This window comes from Triturus cristatus, chromosome 7 (assembly GCF_964204655.1).
Source record: "Triturus cristatus chromosome 7, aTriCri1.1, whole genome shotgun sequence".
In the NCBI taxonomy this organism is placed as follows: Eukaryota; Metazoa; Chordata; class Amphibia; order Caudata; family Salamandridae; genus Triturus; species Triturus cristatus.
This window is the reverse complement of record NC_140590.1, coordinates 1,725,989,042-1,726,013,376: the sequence shown is the minus strand read 5'-3', so window position 1 is coordinate 1,726,013,376 and position 24,335 is coordinate 1,725,989,042. Positions and strand designations below refer to the sequence as shown.

Below are 24,335 nucleotides of genomic sequence, written 5' to 3'. Positions count from 1 at the left end.
ATGGGCTAGCACTGGGAATTCCTTAGCTGTAATTGCTGATTAGATAGGAGTAGCTGCAACATGTTCCATATCTTTCAAGTGGAAATGATAAATCCTCTTTACAGGTAAAGTTGGAATTAACATTACAATTTTTACAAAATGACACTTTTAGAAAGTGGACATGTCTTTGCTCTTACTGCTCTGTGTGAATGCAGCCTGTTTCCAACACTTCTGTGCAAGGTGACAGCTACACTTTGTGCATTCCATTTCAACAGCCACAAGCACGGGAAGGGTAGGTGTGACAAAGAACTCATCTGTATTCTAATAGCCTTCCTGGACAGGAAGAGGGAGTTGACACTCACATCTGGATAGGCAGTGTCTTGTGTCCCACACAAATGGCTGATACCCCCCCACACACACACACACGGATAGCCTGGAAGACAGGGCTGGGATGAAAGGGACCTGTGCAATTCAAGGAGCTGATTTTAAGTCACCCCCACTTCAAGGGCAGATTTGGGTATAAGAATTGGGGCTCTGACTCTGCCAAGACAGTACACTACTAGACCTGTGAAGAGCTCTGCCAGGAGTAAGGACTGGTGTGCTACAAGGATTGCAAAGCTGCATTACTGACTGTTCTTAAGGAAATGCTTCACTGCTGTGCTGATCTCAGCCCTGCAGAGACAAGTACTTGACCCATCTCAGTTGAATTCAGAGTGACTCTAAAGGCTTGCTGGATTGCCTCTTACTTACTACAACCCTGCAGGTGTTACTGGACTCTACCATATGTGAGTCTGACCCTAGTCTGAGGTCCCCCTCTCCCGTCCCTGGTCTCAGAAGGAGGTTCTGCAGCTGTTTTAATCCTTGATGTTGACATCGCAGCGACTTTGCGCCAATTGGAACCAACACATCGCCATTCAATGCTAAGGCAGTGGCTGCTTGACGACAGCGATTCTACAGCCAGTCCAGCTCGAGGACGATGGTACGCGCGGCTTGACGATAACAGTGCGTGCATCATACAGGGGTTCTTCGAAGAAGCTTCAATTGATGGCGAGGATCAACACTGATGCTCGCCTCCTTCCACCGGATGCGGCACCTTCTCAACTCCTCAACTCGAGTCTTCAACGTCAATGCTTTGCTTCATCCAAGGTACTTTGTTAACGGGACATAGCTGAGTCCTGTAGCCAGCATGCCCCATCCTGATCGGCCTGAGATTTACCCCGGTCTAGCGTGACCGCAAGTAACATTTTGGCGCTATTGGCTTCCTAGCACTATTTTTGGTTTATTCTTTAAAAATTCATAACTCCGCTTCTACTTATTAGATTTTTGCTGTTTTTATCTTGATTTTCCCATAACATTATTCTCTATTATTCTAAACCAGTGTGGAATATTTTTAATGTTTTTTTTATTGTGTTACTATGTATGTGTACTGCACAAATTCTTTACACATTCCCTCTTTAGATAAGCCTGACTGCTTGTGCCAAGCTAACAGAGGGTCAGCACAGGTTATCTTTTAGTGTGTATCTAGCTTACCCTGCCTAGAGTGGTGGTTACTGCTTGGATAGAGTTCATACTTCTGCCAACCAGAAGTCCCTGTTCTAAAATGCATAGTTACTGAAATTACTCCAATTATTCTGGCGTAGTAAAGTTTTGCCCAGATCTACTCCTTGGTCACTGCTTGCCCTAAAACCATTCTAGTTGTATTGCTACTTGAGACAGATTCAGATTACCATAGTCTATTAGGATAGATATCAATATAAAGTAGTGCCTTTCCCTTGTTCAAGGCTGATTAATTCGATGGTTATGCACCTCTATTAAGAAATAAAGTCTTGTCTCTTTTTCTTAAAAAGATAACACTGCATGATCATTTGTGTGTTGTGAGTGATGCATTAGCTATGTGAAATAAATGTTCTATTTCAAAACATACCTTCAGAGGTACCACTTTCTGTTCAAAGTCACTACCCCATGAAAGTTAGATACGTAAAAATGAATCAATTGGCATTTCAATGAGCATGCAGCAATTTCTGGTATCCGTGGTTAATGGGGCAATGGCAGTCCTTATTACAATGATTACCTATTTCAGAGTGTGGGATGTTGCCCCTGGGAGCCATGACTTGATTTTTGGGGAGCACCATTCCCTCAGACATATCTAATTATCATTGTTCATTTAGGTGAGGGAGGGAAGGGTAGTGCACACAAATAGTGTGGAAGCATGACTTCACTCTTCTCCTCCCATACTTATTCTTATTCACCCTGAACCTTTGGGTGGGGGCCCAAAATGAAAACATTTTGCTCAGTGGGAGCTCTGCACAAATTTGTTTGAAGATTTCTGTTCTAAACGAAAATGAGTTCCTGAGGTCTAAAATGACTGACATGTCACGTTTATACTACATATATGCAGTTTATGCTGCACATTTTGGTGTAATGACCTCTTCTTTTCTAATATTTCAGACATTAGGTTATCTATTTTGCCGGGTGCCTCAAATGCTAACTGTAATCTTCGGACACGTCTGAATTCAGGCTTCACCTTTGAAGGGGCATCGTTGACATTGGAGGCATTGAAGGACCTTCTATGTAAAGACTTAAACGGTGAGAAAACGAGTAATAATCTAATAACTCAGCAAAATGTTTCACAAGTAACTGTACCATCATGGACCAAGGGATCCTCAGAGGGTTAATGAAGATGGCAAAATTATGACACTGAAGTCATTATCTACTAACGATCAAAACCAATGGAAAATTGGACTAAAGATGGCAGGTAACATTAGTAAGTTGAGAGGGAAGGGGTGCATCTGTGTGTGTGACATACACAATTAATAGCAATAACTAGGTTCAGAGAAGGTAATAGTTACACCAGCCTGTTACAAAGTGAATGAAAATAATAACTGTTGAGCCTGGCTGAGCAAGAGGTACACCTATTCCCAATTGAAGCAGTGCAGAGTGAAGGGTTAAGGTGAAAGTATTGAGTTACACATGCTGGGAAGAAAGAGGATGAGCAGGAAATGTAGTTGGTGGTGGATGTTAAACTAATATGCTTAAAGATAGAAGTTATGGTGCTGTAATGTGAAGGATTATGTTATACCAGCAGGATATAGAAAGACTAAGAAAGTTATACATTGTTTTTTACTGTAGTTTCTCACAGTTGTACGCAGATGGCAGGCACAAGGCACAGGGTGATGACAAGCCACAATGCAAAAAGTATCCAATTTGATGTTGTCAATGCATTTAATTAATAAATCAAAAGGGTGGAGTCTCAGTATAGAGACAGTGTGAGTCTTCATAAGACAATAGCCAAAGGGTAAAAAAGAAACCTTCTCAAGGCAAAATTCAAAGTCAAAACCATGTAAGTTTTTCAAAGTGTAAGAATCATGATAAATCAGATGAGAAACATTTTGGAACACCTTGTCTGTATCCAATGAGATTATTAGCTCAGGGACTTCTTTCCCTCCCGACTGCATACCAGCTTTTTCTTTAGAGAGGGCCTGCAGACAGCTGAGCAGGCCTCTACTCTCCTCTCAAACCTGGCCCAGGCCCTTAGGATTGTAGAGAAAACTCCAAGACAGAGACCTCCATTTTATAGCCCCAGTTTCAGTGAGCCCTTAACAGCCCAATGAGCAAGGCTGAAGGAAAGGTGGCAAGAGCACAGACTTGTGCTGTGCAAATTTTTACTTAAAACTGCTGTTTCTGTCTAAACGTATATGCTTACATTTCTTTCCTTGTTTTCTCTAAAGTGTGCTAAGGCCAATACAACACAGCCACTCCCATCCCCCACTGGAAGCTAAAAAGGCAGAAAGTACACCCCTAAGCCTAACTGAGTGTTTAAGAGATTGTTCAATTTGTTTTATGAATAAGAAAAACAGGATTTTTTTAATGTGCAGCAATATTTAGTGGCTTTACATTTGAGCCTGAACTGCAGGGTTGAACTGGTACTGCAAAGTGTGTATTGGGCTTGTCTGTATCCAAAGAGATTCTAAGTTCAGGAGAATAATTTTCCCTCCCCCCACACAAGTGATACAACAAGCTTCCAGCAGGTCTCTACCTTCACCCCTGGACCAGTCCCTTAAGGTTGTGGAAGGAGCCACAAGGCAGTGACCTCCATTTTGTAACCCCAGTTTCTGGGAACCCTAAAAATCCCAGTGAGCAAGGCCAAAGGAAAGGTGGTAAGAGCACTGACCTATGCTCTGCACCTTTTAACTTTAAAACTGCAAGTAGTGATCGTCTAAGCACAATTGGTTACATTTCTTTCCTTCTTTTCCCCTTAAGTGAGATAAGGCTACTAGAAGACAACCCCCACCCCCTATTAGAAGCTAAAAAAGCAGAAAATACACCCCTAAGCCTAACGTGACTATTTAAGAGACTGCCTAATCTGTTTTATGGTTTAAATTGTGTTTGGAAAGTGTATGAAGAACTCGTTTTATGTTAGAAAAAACAAGGTTTTTTAAACGTGTGAAAAGCACTATTAGTGACTTTATACTTGGGCCTTACCTGCAGGGTTGAAAATGAACCTGCAAAGTGTGTATTGGACTTGTCAGGAATCCAAGGAGAATTTGGGTTCAAGAGCATATTCCCTCTCCCCTGCACACCAGTCTGTGCTTTAGTGATTGGCGCACAAACAGCTCAGCAGTGAGCATGTCTCTCTCTACCACTCCCAGATCTGGCACAGGTCCTTCAGTTTAACTAAGTTTTTAATTGGATATTGCAACGTGATCTGATTGTTTCCCAGGGCTAGGGTTTGTATTGGACCTAGAATTTAGAGGATGTGTTCTGATTGTTTGATAAGGATAGGGTTCTGATTGGTTCCTAGGGCTAGGGTGTGCATTGGACCCTAGGGCTTAGGGTTTATGTTCTGATTAGTTGATAGGGCTAGGGTTGATTCCCAGGGCTAGGGTTCTTATCTAGGGCTTAAGGTTTGTGTTCTGATTGGTTAATAGGGCTAGGGTTCTGATTGGTTCCTAGGGCTATGGTTGTAATGGAGCTATGATTTAGGGTTTGGGTTTTTATAAGGGGTGGGCAAAAAATTCCACTCCGTCGGTGGAGTTTTGCTCACTCTGCACTCATCACAGGGTTCCAAAAAACTGCGCAGTGATGCAAAGTGGAGTTTATTCTCTTGAGCAGTTCACCAACGTTAAGTTGGTGAGCACGAGCATGAGAAATCTTGTGCTAGACCACCCCCGGTGAGATTTCTAAATGCAGGCGGTTGCAGCAGGTCGTTACCAGTTGCATTGAGAAAGCAGCCACTCGCGTTGAGGAAGCTGACTCACGAGTAGAAAATCTACTTAAGTGCCAGAAAGAAGCAGCCCCCACTGGAGCCCTGCGTGATGCGGGAGCCTCATTTCGAACTTTCTACTGTTGTGCTATTCATGCTGATTTTACAGCACGGGAGAAACTTCTGGCACTAAAACTCTGATGCTCGGCGAACTGGGCATAGCGCAGCTACGTTTTTTCAACACTTCACAGAGCTCCTTGTTGTGCGGCTTCGCGAACTCCACCCAGGCCTATTTTTGATTGACTGATAGGACTAGGGTTTTGTTTTGTTCCTAGGGCTGGGGCTCTCATTGGATCTAGGGTTTAGAGTTTGTGTTCTGATTGTCTACGGTTAGGGCTAGGATTTCCATTGGCTGAAGGTCACCTGATTACTAGGGCTATTTAACCTTAGGTCTCAGGCCATCTCATCCCGGGCAGAGAGACTAAGAACAGAGAGGACAAGGACAATTTCCTGTTTGGGCGTCTTTGGGCCAGGTTCGGCCTAGTGCCAGAGATGCTGCCTGTTTCACATTTTAAACCAACTCTACAAGAAAGACTGAAACACAGCCATGCATACAACCTCACCAAAAACACACAACCAACTCTTGCTAAAAACATGCATTGCCAATTCATTTGTCACTCTCACAAAACTCTACCCAGTATTAGAACCTGTTCCCACATACCATTATATTCCTGTACCAATAAACCCACACACAATCCACTACTCTGAAGTACAACACAACCAAATGCACTTCTATTATGCATACCAATGAAACATATAACTCACACTTAAAATCTCACAAACTCCCACAATTCCATTAATACCTTTCACTATGCTATCACTACTCTTTACATTGCATGTGCCACCACTCAGAACCTTTATTTCAACCATCTATCACAAAATTTACCAACACATCAATCACCTTCTACCTACACACAACCAATGAAAACATGCGCTGAGCACCCCTCTCCACAAATAGGATAATATCATCCCCCTACTCAGCCTACAAACATCTCTCAAATCACCCACACGCATACTACACAGACTCATGTTTTAAGCCCACCTTCTTCTTATTCAACATTCACAACTCACCAATACTTCCCACTGAAACCATACACCTCACGTCACTAACAAAATACCAGACAGTACTGCCCACTAAAAACAAATACACATACACACAGCTGTTCTTCACTAAACACCAAGAAACATAATTTACATTTAAAGCCTTCTCAATCTCACTCCCTCCATGCAACAAATACACCAACCACTCAATCAACAGACACACAATAATACCCTACAACACGTCTATTATCTATTGTTGACTTCAGAGCCATACGACATGTGAGCAATAGATGAATGCTCCACTACCACCTCCCTCCCATAGACCATCCACCTGCAACATACACAAAAGAAAGCAAGTCCACAACACTTTTTGTAACATCACATCCCCTTTCTATCACAAAACAAACCCACCATTCAGGCACAATTCCACTGCCCAGCCCCACTATTTCAAACACACTCATGACCAACACCCACACAACATGGCCCAAAAATATGTCTTCTAAGTCTTTTGGAAGAAGATAATGAATACCATCAACACCACTCCCTCTCTCCCCCAACAGTTAACACCACCAACAATACCACACAACTCAAGATTTCAATGACCAATACTCACCCTCCTGCAGAACAAACTATCTCACCTTCCAAATAGATTCTTTACACTGCCTACATATAAATTCTCATTCTGTCTCACAAAACAAGTACCACATATTCAACCTACTAATAGATACACAATCAGATCTACTTTTCATCAAAGAATCATGGCTGGGGGAACAAAAGCACAAAGCAGTCCCACCAGAATAAAACACACAAAATTCGCATTGGCAAAAGAGGAGGTGGCTTAGCTATCATATTTAAAGAAGCATCACATCTCACCAAAGGTGGGTGTATTTCTTTACAATGTTGTGAGACCCCCCTCTTATCAGATGCTACACCACACCAACATTTTCATGTTGCTTCTTCCTACTCTACAGACCACCACCTAGTAATGCAACACTCCCAGAGACATTGTTAGACACAATCTCTGCTCTTCTTGAAATATACTCAAACCCATGCATTCTGGTTGACCTTAACATAGGGTTTCAGAAATCCAGTATGCTGCACCCCAGAATCATCCTCACTAGCCTAGACACACACAACCTACAGCAACTTTTTTCTAACTCCACAGACATCACTGGACACACATTAATTATCATATTTTTGCAAACACAAACCTAGTCACACTCCAAACAATTACTCCTAACTTGTGGTCAGACCAATACCCTGTTATGTTCAAACACAAGAAAACAAAACCCAGCACAACTAAAACCATCTTACCCTCACCCACATACTGACCATGAGACAAATTTAATCTGGAAGAACTAGAAAATCTGCTTAACTCTAACACAGATCTAGACACCATCAATTCTGTACAAACACTCTATTCATGGATCCAGAGAGCTTTAAGTCTTCTAACTCCTCTGAAGATGTCTAAGTGTAATGAAAGGAAACATGCTCCTTGGATGAATGCAGAATTAAAAAATATAAAACAGCATGCTATGCTCCAAGGCAACTGACACAAAACAAACAGCCCTGAAGACAAGATATCCCTACACAGACAAAACAGAATATTCAAGTCAACAATCAAGAATGCAAACAAACAATTCTATTCAAACTGAATACTCAAGGCAAGTTGTGCCAGAAAAGAATTCTTATAAATACTCCCTGGATTCTATAAACCAAGATGTACAGAAACCACCAATCCCAGTTCTCAAGATTTATGGGAAAAATGTGCTAATCATTTCAGATCTAAAGCAAATATGTTGGTAACCTAGTTAAATAACAAAAATACCAATACCCCCAATCTGATAATACCCTCCAGCTAAAGGCAAGCACAGCAACTATGCTCCTTCAAAAAACTATCACCAACTGCATTTCTGGAACTTGTCAAAGCAAACAAACCAAAAGGCAAGCAAAATGGCTGCCCCTCTGACACTTGTTAACCTCAAATCATCAAAAACATCCTACTAATAATTTCAGCAGCCATCCCAGTAAGAACACTCGTCATCAGTAGTTTCCACAGTAGATTTAAAAAAGGCATGCATGCACTTTTTTAAAACAAAAACTAGCTTGGACAATCAAGACGCCAATAACTGCAGACCTATAGCAAATGAACCATCCCTGGGCAATCTCATAAGAAGAGAAACTTTTGCACATCATATCACAATTCAATACTTTCCAACTCCGACTGAAGAAAATGCAATACTTTCTAACTCCCAAACTAGTTTTCATCCAGAAAGAGGCACAGAATCAGTCATATTCTCTATCTGGGATGGCCCTAAAAACACAGTGGACCAGAACAGGATTGCTATCTTCCTCTTTAGGACCTTTCAGCAGCCTTTGACACTGTGGATCATTGTACACTCACCTAAAAACTTGAGGAAGCCGGAATGGAGAGAACAGCTCTTATTTGGATCATATTCTACCTACACAATAGAACAAATATTACAAATACCCACCATCCTCTTCCAAACCTTGCAACATTGAAGCAGGAGTCCCACAAGACTGAAACATCTCACCCATGTTTTTCAAAATCTGCATGAAATCAATAGCAGATCTGATCACAGAGTTTGACATCACCTGCTATATTTATGCCGATGACACGCAGATATTTCTGAAAATGGAAAGTCCGAAGAACTTTAAAACATCAAAACTCTTTGATTGTCTCTGGCCCATTGACCTATTGATGGAATTGAGCCAGCTCAAAAGGCCTCCAATGCCAAGATACTCACAATGTTCTCTGAGCCTGACTTGACAATCTAGGACCACTGCCAAAAATAACTAAGGAAGTAAAGTAAATTGAAATTACCATGGACTTAAAACTTTCAATCAATCCATAAGTGGATACGGATGTCAAATTAAGACTTCTCACAATGAGCAGACTGCAATGCATCTTCTCCCACCTAGGATTCCCATACAAGGCACAAGCTACTATCTATCTTGTTCTATCAATATTGGACTAAGCAAATGGTCTGTATCATCGTTCAATTTGTTCAACTATGTGAAGACTACTAATGAATTCAGAAAGCTGCCACTAGACTCTTCCTACATGTAATGCCACATGCACACACCTCTTCTGCATTAAGGGCACTACACTGGTTACTAGTTGTCAGAAGATCCTCCTGGAAACTGCTTTGTATCACACACACAGCAATACATGGCAAATGGCCACTCTTCACCATAAAGAAAATCCACAAATATATACAACAAAGGAACCTACCGTCAAGATTGGCTCCTCGCCCCATAATTCCTAAATACAAGAAATAAACCATGGATAGAACACCTTTCTCTGTTCATGCAACCAAATTATGAAATTCCCTTCTAGCCAACATAAGATCCACAGACAACCAACTCAACTTCAGAAGATTAGTCAAAAGTTGGCTCTACCCCGCATGAAGACTATACTCACAGTTCAATTATGTACCACAACAGTACACTCAGACATCATAAACTATAATTGTCACGGTATGGAAAAGAGCTGGTGTTTAAGTACACATCATTGCACCTTAAACCATGCCTCTGATTATTAGCAGATACAGTTATATTTGGGAAAATTGAATGTTACACCATAGGATACATTTGAATAAGGGGCCATGTTAATCCATTTTTTAATTGCTGCTTCTAAATACAAATAGGTGCATATATAGAGAACTATGCCTGCTACTTATAACTACAATAAGTGCCATATATATACTTATGAATATATACGTTTATTTACAGTTATTTGAAGAAAACATGTATCACGTGATAAAGGTGGACAGCAGACCTTGTAGATACTGCCCATCAATAATAATAAATCTTTATTGCGTGATTAATTACGATCATTTCAATCAAAACATCTTTACAATACGCAACATCTAGAAACTGTACCACAAGTATTATTTAACCCCTTCGCTGCTAGGCCTTTTCCCCTCCTGTGCTAAGCCTTTTTTGGGCTATTTGGGGTCGTGCACGCTTAGGCCCCTGTAACTTTTTGACCACATTAGGAATCCACGCCAAATTTGCGTCCTTTTCTTCCAACATCATGCGGATTCTAAAGGTACCCAGGGTTTGTGGATTCTCCTAGAGGGTTCCTAGAAATTAGTCAAAATACAGCAACATTTTGTTTTTTTGGTGAAAAATGGGGAAAAGTGGCTGCAAATGAAAGCGTCTGGGTTCTTCTCTGCAAATGATATCAAAAAAGGGTTTGTGGGGCTGAAATCACCATTTCTCCAGATTTTAGGGAATGACAGATTTTTGTCAGAAATCCAACTTTTTTTACACAGTTTTGACATTTTTCTGGGACTTACCCTATTTTTGCAATTTTGTGTGCTTTCAACCTCCTTCCAGATAATGGTAGAAATGAGTAGAAAAGAAATAATGGATCCTGGAAAGCTATACATTTTTGAAAAGTAGACAAAATTCTGAATTCAGCAAGGGGTCATTTGTGTAGATCCATCAAGGTTTCTTTATAGAAACAAACAGTTAAATGTAGGAAAAATTAAAAATTATTGAAAAAAGCAGCCTTTTGTGTCAACGTTTTCACCTGTAACTTCTTCTAATTATGACATCTCTTTGAAAGCAATGTACCGTTACATTCGCTGGACCTTCCTGGTTGTGGGGATATATAGGACTTGTAGGTTTACCAAGAGCCCAACGAACCCAGAGTAAAAAACTGAGCAGCATTTTGTAGTGGTTTTATTTTTTGTTCCGGGTATATAGCAATTATAGTGTGAAAATGTATACATGGAAAAATTGGTATGAAAGACACCTATGTATTTCTGAAATGGAAATAAAGTACAGAGTTTAGAAACAGTGCATATTTGCACATTTTCGAAATTGGGAATACTCATACTTGCATGACAATTATTGGTCATTTTTCAAAATGACTTTTTTTTTACACAATGTCTTTCATTTGGAACGGAGAAATGCATCAAAAATCAATAGGTAATAACAGTTGCTTTACAAACCTGAACTACCCTAAGTCTCCCGATAAAAATGGTACCTCACTTGTGTGGGTAGGCATAGTGCCCACGACAGGAAGTGAACACACCACATTTTCACACTGAAAATTTACACATTTTTTGCGAAGAGTCTAGCTGTAGTTTTTTAACCCTAGCTCTGCCGGAACCTAGGGAAACCTAGCAAACCTATACATTTTTTAAAACTAGACACCCAGGGGAATCCAGGATGGGGTGACTTGTCTGGCTCCCACCATGATCTGTTACCCAGAATCCCTTGCAAACCTAACAATTGACAAAAAAAACACTTTTTCCCCACATTTCTGTGGTGGAAAGTTCTGGAATCTGCGTGGATCCATAAATTTCCACCCACCCCGCGTTCCCCAAAGTCCTACGAGAAAAATGGTACCTCACTTGTGCGGGTCGGCCTAGTGCCCGCGACAGGAAACGGCGCAAAACGCAATGTGGTCACACCTCAATTTTGCACTGAAAAATTACCCTTTTTTGGCAAAGTGACTAGCTGTAGTTTTTGAAACCTAGCCCTGCCGGCACCTAGGGAAACTTAGCAAACCTATATATTTTTGAAAACTAGACACCCAGGGGAATCCAGGATGGGGTGACTTGAGTGCCTGCCACAGGTACTTGGGCCTCCCACACAAGTGAGGCACCATTTTTACCTGGAGACCCTGGGGGAACACTGGGTGGTGGTAAATTTGTGTGAGCCCGGTGATGCCACAACTTTCCCACACATTAATGTGTGAAAAAAGTGATTTTTTCAGATAAAATTGAGGTTTGCAGGGTATTCTGGGTAAGGAAACTTTGGGGAATCCACACAAGCCATACCTCCCTGGAAGCCGCCGGGTGTCTAGTTTTCAGAAATGCATGGGTTTGGTAGGTTTCCCTAGATGGCCGCCGAGCACGGGCTAAAAACCCAAGTGACCCCCCTTGCAAAACCAGGTGGTTTTGCGATAGGACATTTTGATGTTGCCTCACTACGTTTTGGGCCCTTGCCTGCCGCGGGTACTTGGGCCTCCCACACAAGTGAGGTACCATTTTTACCGGGAGACCTAGGGGAATGCTGGGTGGTGGTAAATTTGTGTGAGCCCGGTGATGCCACAACTTTCCCACACCAAAATGTGTGAAAAAGGTGATTTTTTCAGCTAAAATTGAGGTTTGCAGGGGATTCTGGGTAAGGAAACGTTGGGGGATCCACGCAAGCCATACTTCCCTGGAAGCCGCCGGGTGTCTAGTTTTCAGAAATACGTGGGTTTGGTAGGTTTCCTTTAGATGGCCGCCAAGCACCGGGCCAAAAACCCAAGTGACCCCCCTTGCAAAACCAAGTGGTTTTGCGATAGGCCATTTTGATGTCGCCTCACTACGTTTTGGGCCCTTGCCTGCCGCGGGTACTTGGGCCTGCCACACAAGTGAGGCACCATTTTTACCGGGAGACCTGGGGGAACGGTGGGTGGTGGTAAATTTGTGTGAGCCCGGTGATGCCACAACTTTCCCATACCAAAATGTGTGAAAAAAGTGATTTTTTCAGCTAAAGTTGAGGTATGCAGGGGATTCTGGGTAAGGAAACATTGTGGGATCCACGCAAGCCATACCTCCCTGGAAGCCGCCGGGTGTCTAGTTTTCAGAAATGCATGGGTTTGGTAGGTTTCCCTAGATGGCCGCCAAGCACCGGGCCAAACACCCAAATGACCCCCTTTCCAAAACCAGATAGTTTAGACATAATTATTGGTTTGTTTCTACAGCGTGAGAATTTTGGAACAATATTGCAATGAAAATGTGGCAGACATTTGGAGGTTTACAGGACATTGGGGATAAAAAAACATTTTGAATTCACAAGAGAGACATCACCATGAACTCCCAAGGGTTTTCAACAATATCTACAGTTGGTGGGTTATTCTTACATGGAAAGTACACCTTGGCAGAGAAACTAAAGACAAAGATTCCTGCACAACCATCTATTCCTCAAACACACACATACTGGTTGGATTTGGCACGAGGGCGAGCCATGGTTCAGTGTATTAAATTATATTAACAAGAGATTTCACAAAAATGAAATGCACTGTCAATAATTAAATTCACAAAAAACCAAACCAATGACTCGCAGCTTGTGAGCTGTAAAGCCACGTCAAGGCACTAACCACTTTACAGGCCATTCACACACCTTTCATACATGATACAAACAAGACCATTCGCACCACCAGGCACAAAAGCAAAACACATTACAAAATTCACAAAAAGGGACAAGGTACACCCTGCTTCAGAAAGACAAATATTACTGCACAGCCATCTAATCCTCAAGCACACACACATACTGGTTGGATTTGGCACGAGGGTGAGTGATGGTTCAGTATATACAATTGTATTAGCAAGTGATTTCACAAAAATGAAAAGCACTGTTAATAATTGAAAGGGGGAGAAACTGAACCATTGACTCACAGCTCGTGAGCTGTAAAGCCACGACAAGGCACCAACCTCTTTAAAAGGCCATTCATACACCTTTCAAACGCGTGAGACATACAAAACCATTCACACCGCCAGCCGCGGGCCCATCACATAACAAATCTCACACCAGCACACAGCGCCATTCAAGGGCCCATCATTTTCACACGCCCACATTCCTGACACAGCAACTATGCAAGCTCATGGATTGCGTGGAGTGGCACTCAGCTAGCAGTGTGTATAGTGACCATCAGCAAGTCACTACTCACACACAGCCAGCTGAGCGCCAGTCCACACACGCCGCTAGCAGAGCGCCAGTCCACGCACACCGCTAGCCAAACACCAGTCCAGGCACACCGCTAGCCAAGCGCCATTCCAGGCACACCGCCAGCCAATTGCCAGTCCAGGCACACCGGTAGCCAATCGCCAATCCATGCACACCACCAGCCAAGCTCCAGTCCACGCACACCGCCAGCCAAGCACCAGTCCACGCACACCACCAGTCCACGCACACCGCCCGACAAGTACCAGTCCACGCACACCACCAGCCAAGCACCATTCCACGCACACCGCCAAGCAAGTGCCAGTCCACACACACCAACAGCCAAGCGCCAGCCTACACACACCGCCATCACATTTAGGATTTTTAAAGACAAAAATAAAAACACAAACAAATCGCAAATAGATACAAATCTACAAACACAAAATCACCAACTAAATACATTGCACTAACGCCAACCTTGAAACAGAATCAAATTTTCAAAAGAATACAGACCAGGCAGTTCACTTTACCACTCATGAATGCTCCCAAAAATTCTTTTGCGTGTGGTACGCTCTAAAACAAGCCGGGATACACAGCCCAGGATTAGAAGGACAGTCGGGGCAGTACATACGAATCTCCTTCCGCATACCTCTTCGCCAACAGACTCTACATCTCCTACTGGGAAAATCTTTTGAGGGTGTGGGAGGAATGAGATCAGGAAAGTGGCGATCTCTCAATCTAGCAACATCCTCCACCACTCCAACTCTAGGAACACTTGCCTGTTCCACTACAACAAGGCTGCCTATTACAGACTCCTGAAACTCAGCAAAAGTCATCTTTGACTCAGGGCAAGAATCCTGGAACACAACAAAAGCATTAAACATTGCCAAGTGGAAAAGATGGATAGCCAACTTCTTGTACCAAATGTAAGCCTTACGAAGAGCAGCGTAAGGTTCCAACCTCTGATCTACTCTGTCAACACCACCCATGTGCCTGTTATAGTCTAAAATGCACACAGTTTTGCGCACTTCAGCGACCTGACCCCAAACAGTCACAGGTGCAGTGCTTTCATCATGGATGGTAGTCAGCATGTAGACATCTCTCCTGTCTGAAAACTTCACAGCAAGAAGCTCCTCGCAACGCAACACACTGCACTGTCGCCGCACAAGCTTTTGACAAACCAGTTCTTTTGGGAAACCTTTACGGTTAGAGCGGATTGTGCCACAAGCAACAGTATCCACTTTGGCCAATTCCCTGAACAACCGCACACCAGTGTAGAAGTTATCTACATATAAATGGTGGCCTTTGTTAAAAATTCCTCTACCAAGTTCCCAAACAATTTTCTCAGTCACTCCAAAAGTGGACGGACAACCAGAGGGGTTAATCCTGGATTCCTTACCGGTGTACACCCTGAAATTTGAGACATATCCAGTCCTACTATCACACAGCATGCACAGCTTAATTCCATAGCGTGCCCTCTTACTAGGAATATATTGCCTAAAAACCAAGCGGCCCTTGAACAACACCAAAGACTCATCCACTGCAATTTCTTTCCCAGGAGCATAGATCTCAGAAAATCGATCAACAAAGTGATCAAGGACAGGCCTAATCTTAAAAAGACAGTCACACTCAGGGTGATCTCGTGTCAACGCTAAACCATTATCAACAAAATGCATCATCCGAAGCTAAAGCAAATACCTGTCACGACTCATGACTGCCGGAAAAATAGCAGTTGCCATCAAGGGACTAGTAGACCAATATGAAGACATTGATGGCTTCCTTAGTAAGCCCATCAAAAAAGTTAAACCCAAGAACTTCTTCATCTCTTCAAGATTTGTGGGAGTCCACCGGGTAGCTCTAGAGTGTGGCTTAAGACTGGCACTGTTGTCCCTCAAAAACTGTTCGGCATACAAATTAGTCTGCTCAACAATCTCTGCCAAAAACACATCGTCCATAAACATCTGAAAAAAATTTATCGGCAAAAAATTTTCAGTATTCACTCTACACCCTGGAACACCAGTAAAGTCTGGCAATGCCGGCTGCACCATGCCAGGGGCAACCCAGAGGTCATCACTTTCAAAAGGAAACCTTGCAGCCCCAGCCTGCAGCCCAGATGCCTCTTGCCGCACTACATCAACGGGAAGTCTTGCAGCCGCAGGCTGCAGCCCAGAAGCCTCTTGCCGCACTACACCAACGGGAAGCCTTGCAGCCCCACGCTGCAGCCCAGATGCCTCTTGCCACACTATCAGCACATCAGTCTCCTCCTCTAACACAGGCACTTCATCCGCACTAAGAGTATCTTCATCATCCGATGACTCCATATGGAGAGAAAACTCACTGCCAGAATCGTCCCCTGCCTCCTCTGCCTCAGATGCAGAGTCAGTCTCTGAACCATGGTCAGAGGAAGACTCAAAAAGCAAACCAGCAACCTGCTGAGCAGTAATCCTGCGGCTAGCCATTATACTTACTAAGATAAAAGACTGCACAAACAAGTCAACAACAACCAACTATGTGCAAACCAAGTAAGTAAAGAAATGTGTACCTTTATCACAAAGATCAATGTACTCAAAAACTATAGAATTCAATTACAAGAGACAGCTACACTCACCAGAACCTACTCTGCAGTGACACAGCAAAAACCAACGGTATCCAACTAGAAAGAAGAAAAAAAAACAAATTACTCACAAGACAACCAAATACACATCGAGCACAAATGCAAACAGTTTTTGACACTCAAAAACCAAACATACTGCTATTATTACACCATTTGCAAAAAAAATTCATGCAGAGAAATCAAACACATCTACATTGTACAAAAAAAATCTCTTACCAAACTACACAAACAGCGGAACCACCAGTAACGAAACGGCAAACTGGAAAAAGCAAAAGTCTTCACCCAGAACAAAAAAGTAAAAAAAAAACATTGCAATTGCAATTCACAAAAAATATAACAATAAACATTATAACATGCTATGTTACTACCCAAATGGTCAATCGGGTTGTGTGCCAGGTGGGGCAGAAAACAGCAGGAAAAAAAAGGCTACTCTGTCCCGGGGCGGGTGGGCCAAATACATACTATAAAAAATTGCACCCTGGAAGCGACCCTTGCCCAAGGGGTCACTTCCATTTTTATTTAAACTAATTCCCTGGTGTCTAGTGGGCTTTTCTGCCCCCCCCTGGGACCATAAATGGCTACACAAAAGACCGACCTGCCCCCGGGGGGGGGGGGGGGCAAAAAAGTCTTGAAAAAAATTTGGGCCCCCAGGAGGCGACCCTTGCCCAAGGGGTCACTTTCTTTACGCAAAAAAATAACATCCCTGGTGTCTAGTGGGCTTTTCTGCCCCCCCGGGACCAGAAACAGCTACACAAAAGACCGATCTGCCCCCAGGGGGGGCAGAAAAGTCTTGAAAAATATATGGGCCCCCAGGAAGCGACCCTTGCCCAAGGGGCCGCTTCCTTCACGCAACAAAGACATCCCTGGTGTCTATTGGGCTTTTCTGCCCTCCCTGGGAGCGGAAACGGCAACAAAATGAAACCGATCTGCCCCCAGAGGGGGCAGAAAAGTCTTCAAAAGTAAATGGGACCCCAGGAAGCGACCCTTACCCAAGGGGTCGCTTCCTACAACAACAAAGACATCCCTGGTGTCTAGTGGGCTTTTCTGCCCCCCCCCCTGGGAGCGGAAACTGCAACAAAATGAAACCGATCTGCCCCCAGAGGGGGCAGAAAAGTCTTCAAAACTAAATGGGACCCCAGGAAGCGGCCCTTGCCCAAGGGGTCGCTTCCTACAACAACAAAGACATCCCTGGTGTCTAGTGGGCTTTTCTGCCACCCCTGGGAGCGGAAACGGCAACAAAATGAAACCGATCTGCCCCCAGAGGGGGAAGAAAAGTCTTCAAAATTAAATGGGACCCCAGGAAGCGCCCCCTGCCCAAGGGGTCGCTTCCTTTTCAAGACAAAAGCATCCATGGTGCCTAGTGGGGGCATTCCTGCAGCACGATTGCGACTCTGTGCGTGATCATGCTGCAGGAATGCCCTGTATTGAGACATCAGGGGAGAGGAAATACTCTTTCCTCTCCCCGATGCCTCAATCGATACCAAAATCACCGCCGCGGCCCCACCAGCCAGCAAAACTTACCTCCTCCTCCGTTGGACGCTCTGGAACGCTTCCTGATGATGTCGGTGCGCGCTGTGCGCGCTGACGTCATGGGGAAGCGTGGGGGGGCTCGGGGGTGGCAGCGGAAAGTCTTCCGCTGCCATCCCCCTCTGTGGGGGCAGGATCGATGCCCCAGGGGGGGAGCGCCAGCGCTTCCCCCAGGGGCTGTGCTCATGACGGAGCGGTTCCGTCATAAGCACAGCCCAACCGATGCTCATGACGGAACCGCTCCGTCATGAGCATCGAAGGGGTTAAAAATGACCAATACAATAATAATTATGTCACAAAACCAGACCAATTCACCATACACTGTACATATAAATATAGGATATAAAATAAATCACACATGGGCTTTAATCATGCATAGCTAATTACATTGGTAGTACATATAAAAATACATCAATAATTACTATAACAGGATATTGCACATAGTGCAGCTTAAAGTGCCAACGTGCAATAATTATTAATTACAACATATAAAGACAAGAATAAAATTCAATAAAAATACATCAATAGTTAGTATAACAAGATATTGCACATATTGCATTTTAAAGTGCCAACGTGCAATAATTAATAATTCCATTCTTTAAAAACAATAAAGAGCATCAATAATTACTGTAACAGGGCTTATATTGTTACAATTCTAATTATCGCCCTAGCAGCAAAAGAAGTAGCAAAATATATATTAAAAGCTCATAGGTTCTAGGGACATAAGTACGATACATCTCAAACTTGTTATATCAAACATTTTCGGGCTGCATTTAAACATTTTCTCAGTTGGCATAAAATCAGGATCGATTCACCAGATAGTAACCTAATTAGTGCCTGGCGAGCTGATCTAACCCTGATCCTCAAGAATAGTGGTTTCAAGAAGGTACGTCAATTTAGGACACACGGGCACTAAATGTACCAATGTCTCTTGTGGCCAACCGCATAGTCTACAATTACTGCCCTTCAATTTGCACATGTGTATTTATATAGAGGGGTTTAATCAAGCAAATAAACCTTTTATCAACCATCATGTGTGTGTGTGTGTGTGTGTGTGTGTGTGTATATATATATATATATATATATATATATATATATATATATATATATTCGTGCATTTCCGCTTTTGACATGCACTCTCTGGTGAATAGCATGCAGGAGTTGCAGTGTCAATTAACCCATTGGCTGAGTTTGTGTATGTGCCAGGCAATCTTCATTCAATTCAAACAATGTTATAGCCCTCCGGTGGGCCTCGGAAGTTACAGTCCGGTTTTAAATACACAATTATGTGTGCTGCTGACAGGCTCCAGACAGTTTGAGCCTTGCAATCCTGTACTACATTTTACCAGGCGGTGCATCCTTCATGGCCGGAACCACCGTGCATAAACATTCCTTAAAGATGCCCCAAGCTTTAATGATGCCACTCCATGCACAATCATTCTGCTGAATCTTTATTAAAAAAACGGAACATGTACTCCAATTCATCACTGTCCCAACACGTTTATCACACTTAACAAGACAAATGTCCATGCTCTCAAGAAGTGCCAAAGTGAAGTTTATTGCACCAGGTGCAATAAACTTCACTTTGGCGCTTCCTGAGAGCACGGACATTTGTCTTGTTAAGTGTGTTAATATTGTCGGGTGGCTCCCCCGACCATTCCATGCCACCTACCTAGGGCCAGGGATCCTAGTTGGAGTGTCTTTGTGTGATATATATATATATAATGCATTATACACACGCTGTCATGAAATAAAGATCTTCTAACGTTCTCCCCCGAGTGGCCTCTACCTGTTCTTAACGGAGTGGGCGTTCTTTGGATGTGTTCGCGTTTCTACAGCATTCTGGGAGCTGTAGTTGTGGCAGAACTGCAGTGGAGTTGCAAACATGTGACCTTGGGTCAGCGGACTTCCGCCAATGGTAGTGCTTCTGGACATTTAAAGGTGGGGGTGGAGTTACCCTTTGCAAACAGCAGCATCTGAGGAAGGCCGAAGGGCTGAAATGCATTATGCACACGCTGTCATGAAATAAAGATCTTCTAACGTTCTCCCCCGAGTGGCCTCTACCTGTTCTTAACGGAGTCGGCGTTCTTTGGATATATATATATATATATATATATATATATATATATATATATATATATATATATATATATATATATATATATATATATATATATATATATATATATGCCGAAACTAGTTGGGACTACAGGAATCCTATGCCTAAAAGCTCGATTAAATGCTTTCTGTTGTCAGTAATGGGCCTCTTATTTGGTGCTTCATGGTTTGAAATTGCCGGGAAATCTCCGTGCCCGGTTGAAGAGGTCGCCCTGCAGGGTCGAGGGCTCCCTTATCGGAGGTGTTTCTGTGAATATATATATATATATATATATATATATATATATATATATACATATATATATATATTACCTACTGGCGGTCGCCAGTAGGTAGTTATAGTTAGGACCACGTTTCCATAGGAAATCCGCAACATTCTATTTTGAATAACTTTGGTGCCAGTCGATGAATCCTCGCGAATTTTTCAAAATAGGTGGGGCGCTACGCTCCGCTCCTACCCTGAAAGTCTCGGGGGGATTCGTCAAGCGGGGGCTGAGATAAAAGGGGGGCCCCAAAACGCGTTTTTCCCATGCATTTTTCCATAGGACCTTTAGACAGGGCTACAGCCCGAACGGCTGAACAGAATTTAATGAAATTTGGCAGAGAGGTAGTCCCCAGGTCAAGGAAGTGCCTTTTGTAGGTTTGGTGTAAATCTGTTCAGTAGAATCTGACAAAATAGCCTTTAAATCAATATATATATCTGTGGCAGCTTACGGTGCGCTTACCGTGCGCGTACGGTGGGGTGCGCGAGCGCGATTCTGATTGGCTGTTAGATCTTAGTAAACATTCGAATCGGTCGAAACCAGGAAGCGGCGGCCGCCATTTTCTCTCTCGCACTCTGAGGGGGGAGCTGATAAACAAATGCCAAAAACATATAAAGGGGCTGTTTAGACAGCGCCCATGCACATAACCATGTTAGTTGAGTCTTCAAAGATCCCCAAGGCAAAAAACGGTAATTTTTTATTTTTCGAACATTTCGCCGATTACGCTTACCGTACGCTTACCGTTCGCGTACTGTAAAAAAAATATTAAAAAAAAAAATCCACACTCTCTCCACCCCGTGTGCAAATGGTGTCCGAAGGCCACCATTTGTGCATGGCATATATGAACACAGCATTTCCCCAAAAAATTTCAACAGATTACCTATAACAAGGAAGCGCATAATATGTCCTCCATGTGCGCACGGTGCGCGAAGCGCATCGTGCGTACATGGCCCATCTAGCGTAACGTGGGCACGCAGTGCGCGTAGCGCACCGCGTGCCCACCGTGCGTGCACGGCACTAACTGCGTAAAGTGGGCGCGCGGTGCGCAAAGCGCACCGCGTGCTCACTGTGCGCGCACGGTGCGAGAAGCGCACCGTGCGCGCACGGAACGAACTGCGTTAAGTGGGCGCGCACGCCACGAATGGCGTAAAGTAACTTAGCATTTAAAAAACCGTACAAATTCACTGAAAAAACCATAGGTTTCACACACGTTATAGTTAGGAATTAGCATTTAAAAAACCTTGCAAATTCACTGAAAAAACCATAGGTTTCACACATGTTATAGTTAGCTGGAAATTTTACTGATAAAAAACCAATGAAATTCCCCCGTTATAGTTACTGTAGGCAACTATAACTCACGCGACCGTAATCCTGTGCTGATGACATATGTGTCTTTATGAAAAAAAAATATTTGTAATATATGGATAGCTAAAATTTAATGGAAGAAGACATGGGCAAATAAGTGTCTAAATACAGTATTAGCATCAGCAGAGGATTGCGGTCGCGTGAGTTATAGTTGCCTACAGTAACTATAACGGGGGAATTTCATTGGTTTTTTATCAGTAAAATTTCCAGCTAACTATAACATGTGTGAAACCTATGGTTTTTTCAGTGAATATATATATATATATATATATATATATATATATATATATATATATATATATATATATATATATATATATATATATATATATGTATATATATATTCACTGAAAAAACCATAGGTTTCAGGGGCGTTATAGTTAGCTGGACATTTCCCTCGTACAAAACCCTAGAAATTCCCCTGTTATAGTTAGTTCAGCTAACTATAACTCGCGCCCCCGCAATGCACTGCTGATGACGTCACATATTACATCACTCATGACATGGTCAGTGACATCACTGATGACCTCACTGATGACATCTCAAATGACATCACTGATGACATCCTCCATTGAGTATGTGTTTCTGAACAGTTTTAATATGTTTAATATATATAGGGAAAGGCCTGTTGAAAAATAAGTGGGTGTACAAGTGTGTGAATGGATGATTTTCTAGGTGCGTAACTGACTCTATGTGAGTCATTAAATGTATCTTACTGCAGAGTAGTGACTAAACTGTGTGAGTGTCTGTGTGTTGGTGTATAAGTGGCTGCATGGTTTTGTGAATAGCTATGTGAGTGTCTGTATGGGTTATATACTGGTTGTCTGAGTATCTATATGGGTGCCTGAGTATTTGTGTGGGTAGGGTGTGTGTGACTCTGTGACTAGATGTGTGAGTGGGTGATACAGTGGGTGCATGGTTTTAAGAGTGCATCTGTGGTGCACTGTATGGTTGGGTGAGTGTATGTATGGGTGTGTTAGTGATTGAATGTATATCTCAGATGTACATGTGTCAGTAACTACATATGTGAAACGCAGTGTATATGTGTGTAAGAGTATATAACTATCTATATGTGAGAGTGTGATTTTGGGAGTGGCTGTATGCTCCATAGTGCAAGGATATCTGTGTCATGTGCTGTTTGTTTTTTCTGCCGGAAGACACAGAATTTGTTAGTATTTTTATGAGTAAGTGAACTTGAGTGTTTTTAACTGTATAGGTGAGTAAATTTTACTGTGAATAATTATTTGCATGACTGACTAGATGTGTCAGTACCTTAATGGATGATTGGCGGTGTGTGAGTGTCCATATAGGTGTATAAATGCACAGAGTGACTGTAAGTATGAGTGACTGTAGAAGTGAGTGAGTGGACATGTATGTAGACCTAAAAGTCAATGAGTGGGTGAGTAGGTATTGGTATTGGAGTATCTATGGTTGTCAAAATGGCCGTCTGAAATTTTGAGTCGGTGTATCAAAGGTTATATTAGGGTGTGAGAAGATGCACTAATTTATCACATGGATGACGTCATCAGTGATGTCATTTGAGATGTCATCAGTGATGTCACTGACCATGTCATGAGTGATGTAATATGTGACGTCATCAGCAGTGCATTGCGGGGGCGCGAGTTATATGAACTATAACAGGGGAATTTCGAGGGTTTTGTACGAGGGAAATGTCCAGCTAACTATAACGCCCCTGAAACCTATGGTTTTTTCAGTGAATTTCTAAGGTTTTTTTAAATGCCAATACCTAACTATAACGTGCCTGAAACCTTTGGTTTTTTCAGTGAATATATATATAGGTACCACCTGTGTGCGCATGGCCAGCACGGAACAATTTTCCAACAACGTTCCTCCCACTAGGAACAACCGTACCACTCTGCGGGTATTTGAAAAATGCATTTATTCCATACCTCACATTAAAAAGCATTCCTTTTCACAGGCATAGCATGACTCATTTTGGCGACCAAGCCTTTATCAAATGCTTTTTGTGAAAGTCCATAATTACAGATGGTTAAGTATTCTAATTAGCTCCCCCTGCATTGTGGCAATCAAAAGGGGACTATGGTTTAAATGCAGTCCTTTTTACCGATTTGTAGCCGCCATCATTCAGTGTCTTTTAAATTATTATCCCAGACTTTGTGTTTTTTCATCTTGTGATGATTACAAATTAATGACCATTCATATTATTGCGAGTCCCATTGCACTGTTGATAGCGCTGCCACATATTCTTATGCATTGCCATTCTGAAATTGCTACTTAACACAATCTCCTGCTCGTCAGCAGCTTACTGCCGCTTACAGTTCATGTGCCTTAAGGTGCCGGTCTTTGTGACTGCCGCCTTGACATGTTGTTTTGCCCCGACCTCGTGTCAGCAGGCACAATACTTTCATTGGCCATGGAGGTTCTGGCAGGTTAAACAAAATACAAGCCATCAATGGCCACTGCCTGCCAAACTTTTCTTGGCGGGTGCCTG

The 24,335-nt window shown here is 42.7% G+C and overlaps 1 protein-coding gene across 1 annotated transcript in view; it reads left to right on the top strand.

Annotated features, from left to right (window-relative positions):
• Positions 1 to 24,335, top strand: part of LOC146812905 (killer cell lectin-like receptor subfamily B member 1B allele A) — a 163,958-nt gene that overhangs the window by 66,550 nt on the left and 73,073 nt on the right. Inside the window, exon 4 of the mRNA XM_085614637.1 lies at positions 2,428 to 2,565. Within this exon, the coding sequence (XP_085470763.1) occupies positions 2,428 to 2,565 (138 nt within the window). The remainder of the gene's footprint in view (positions 1 to 2,427; positions 2,566 to 24,335) is intronic.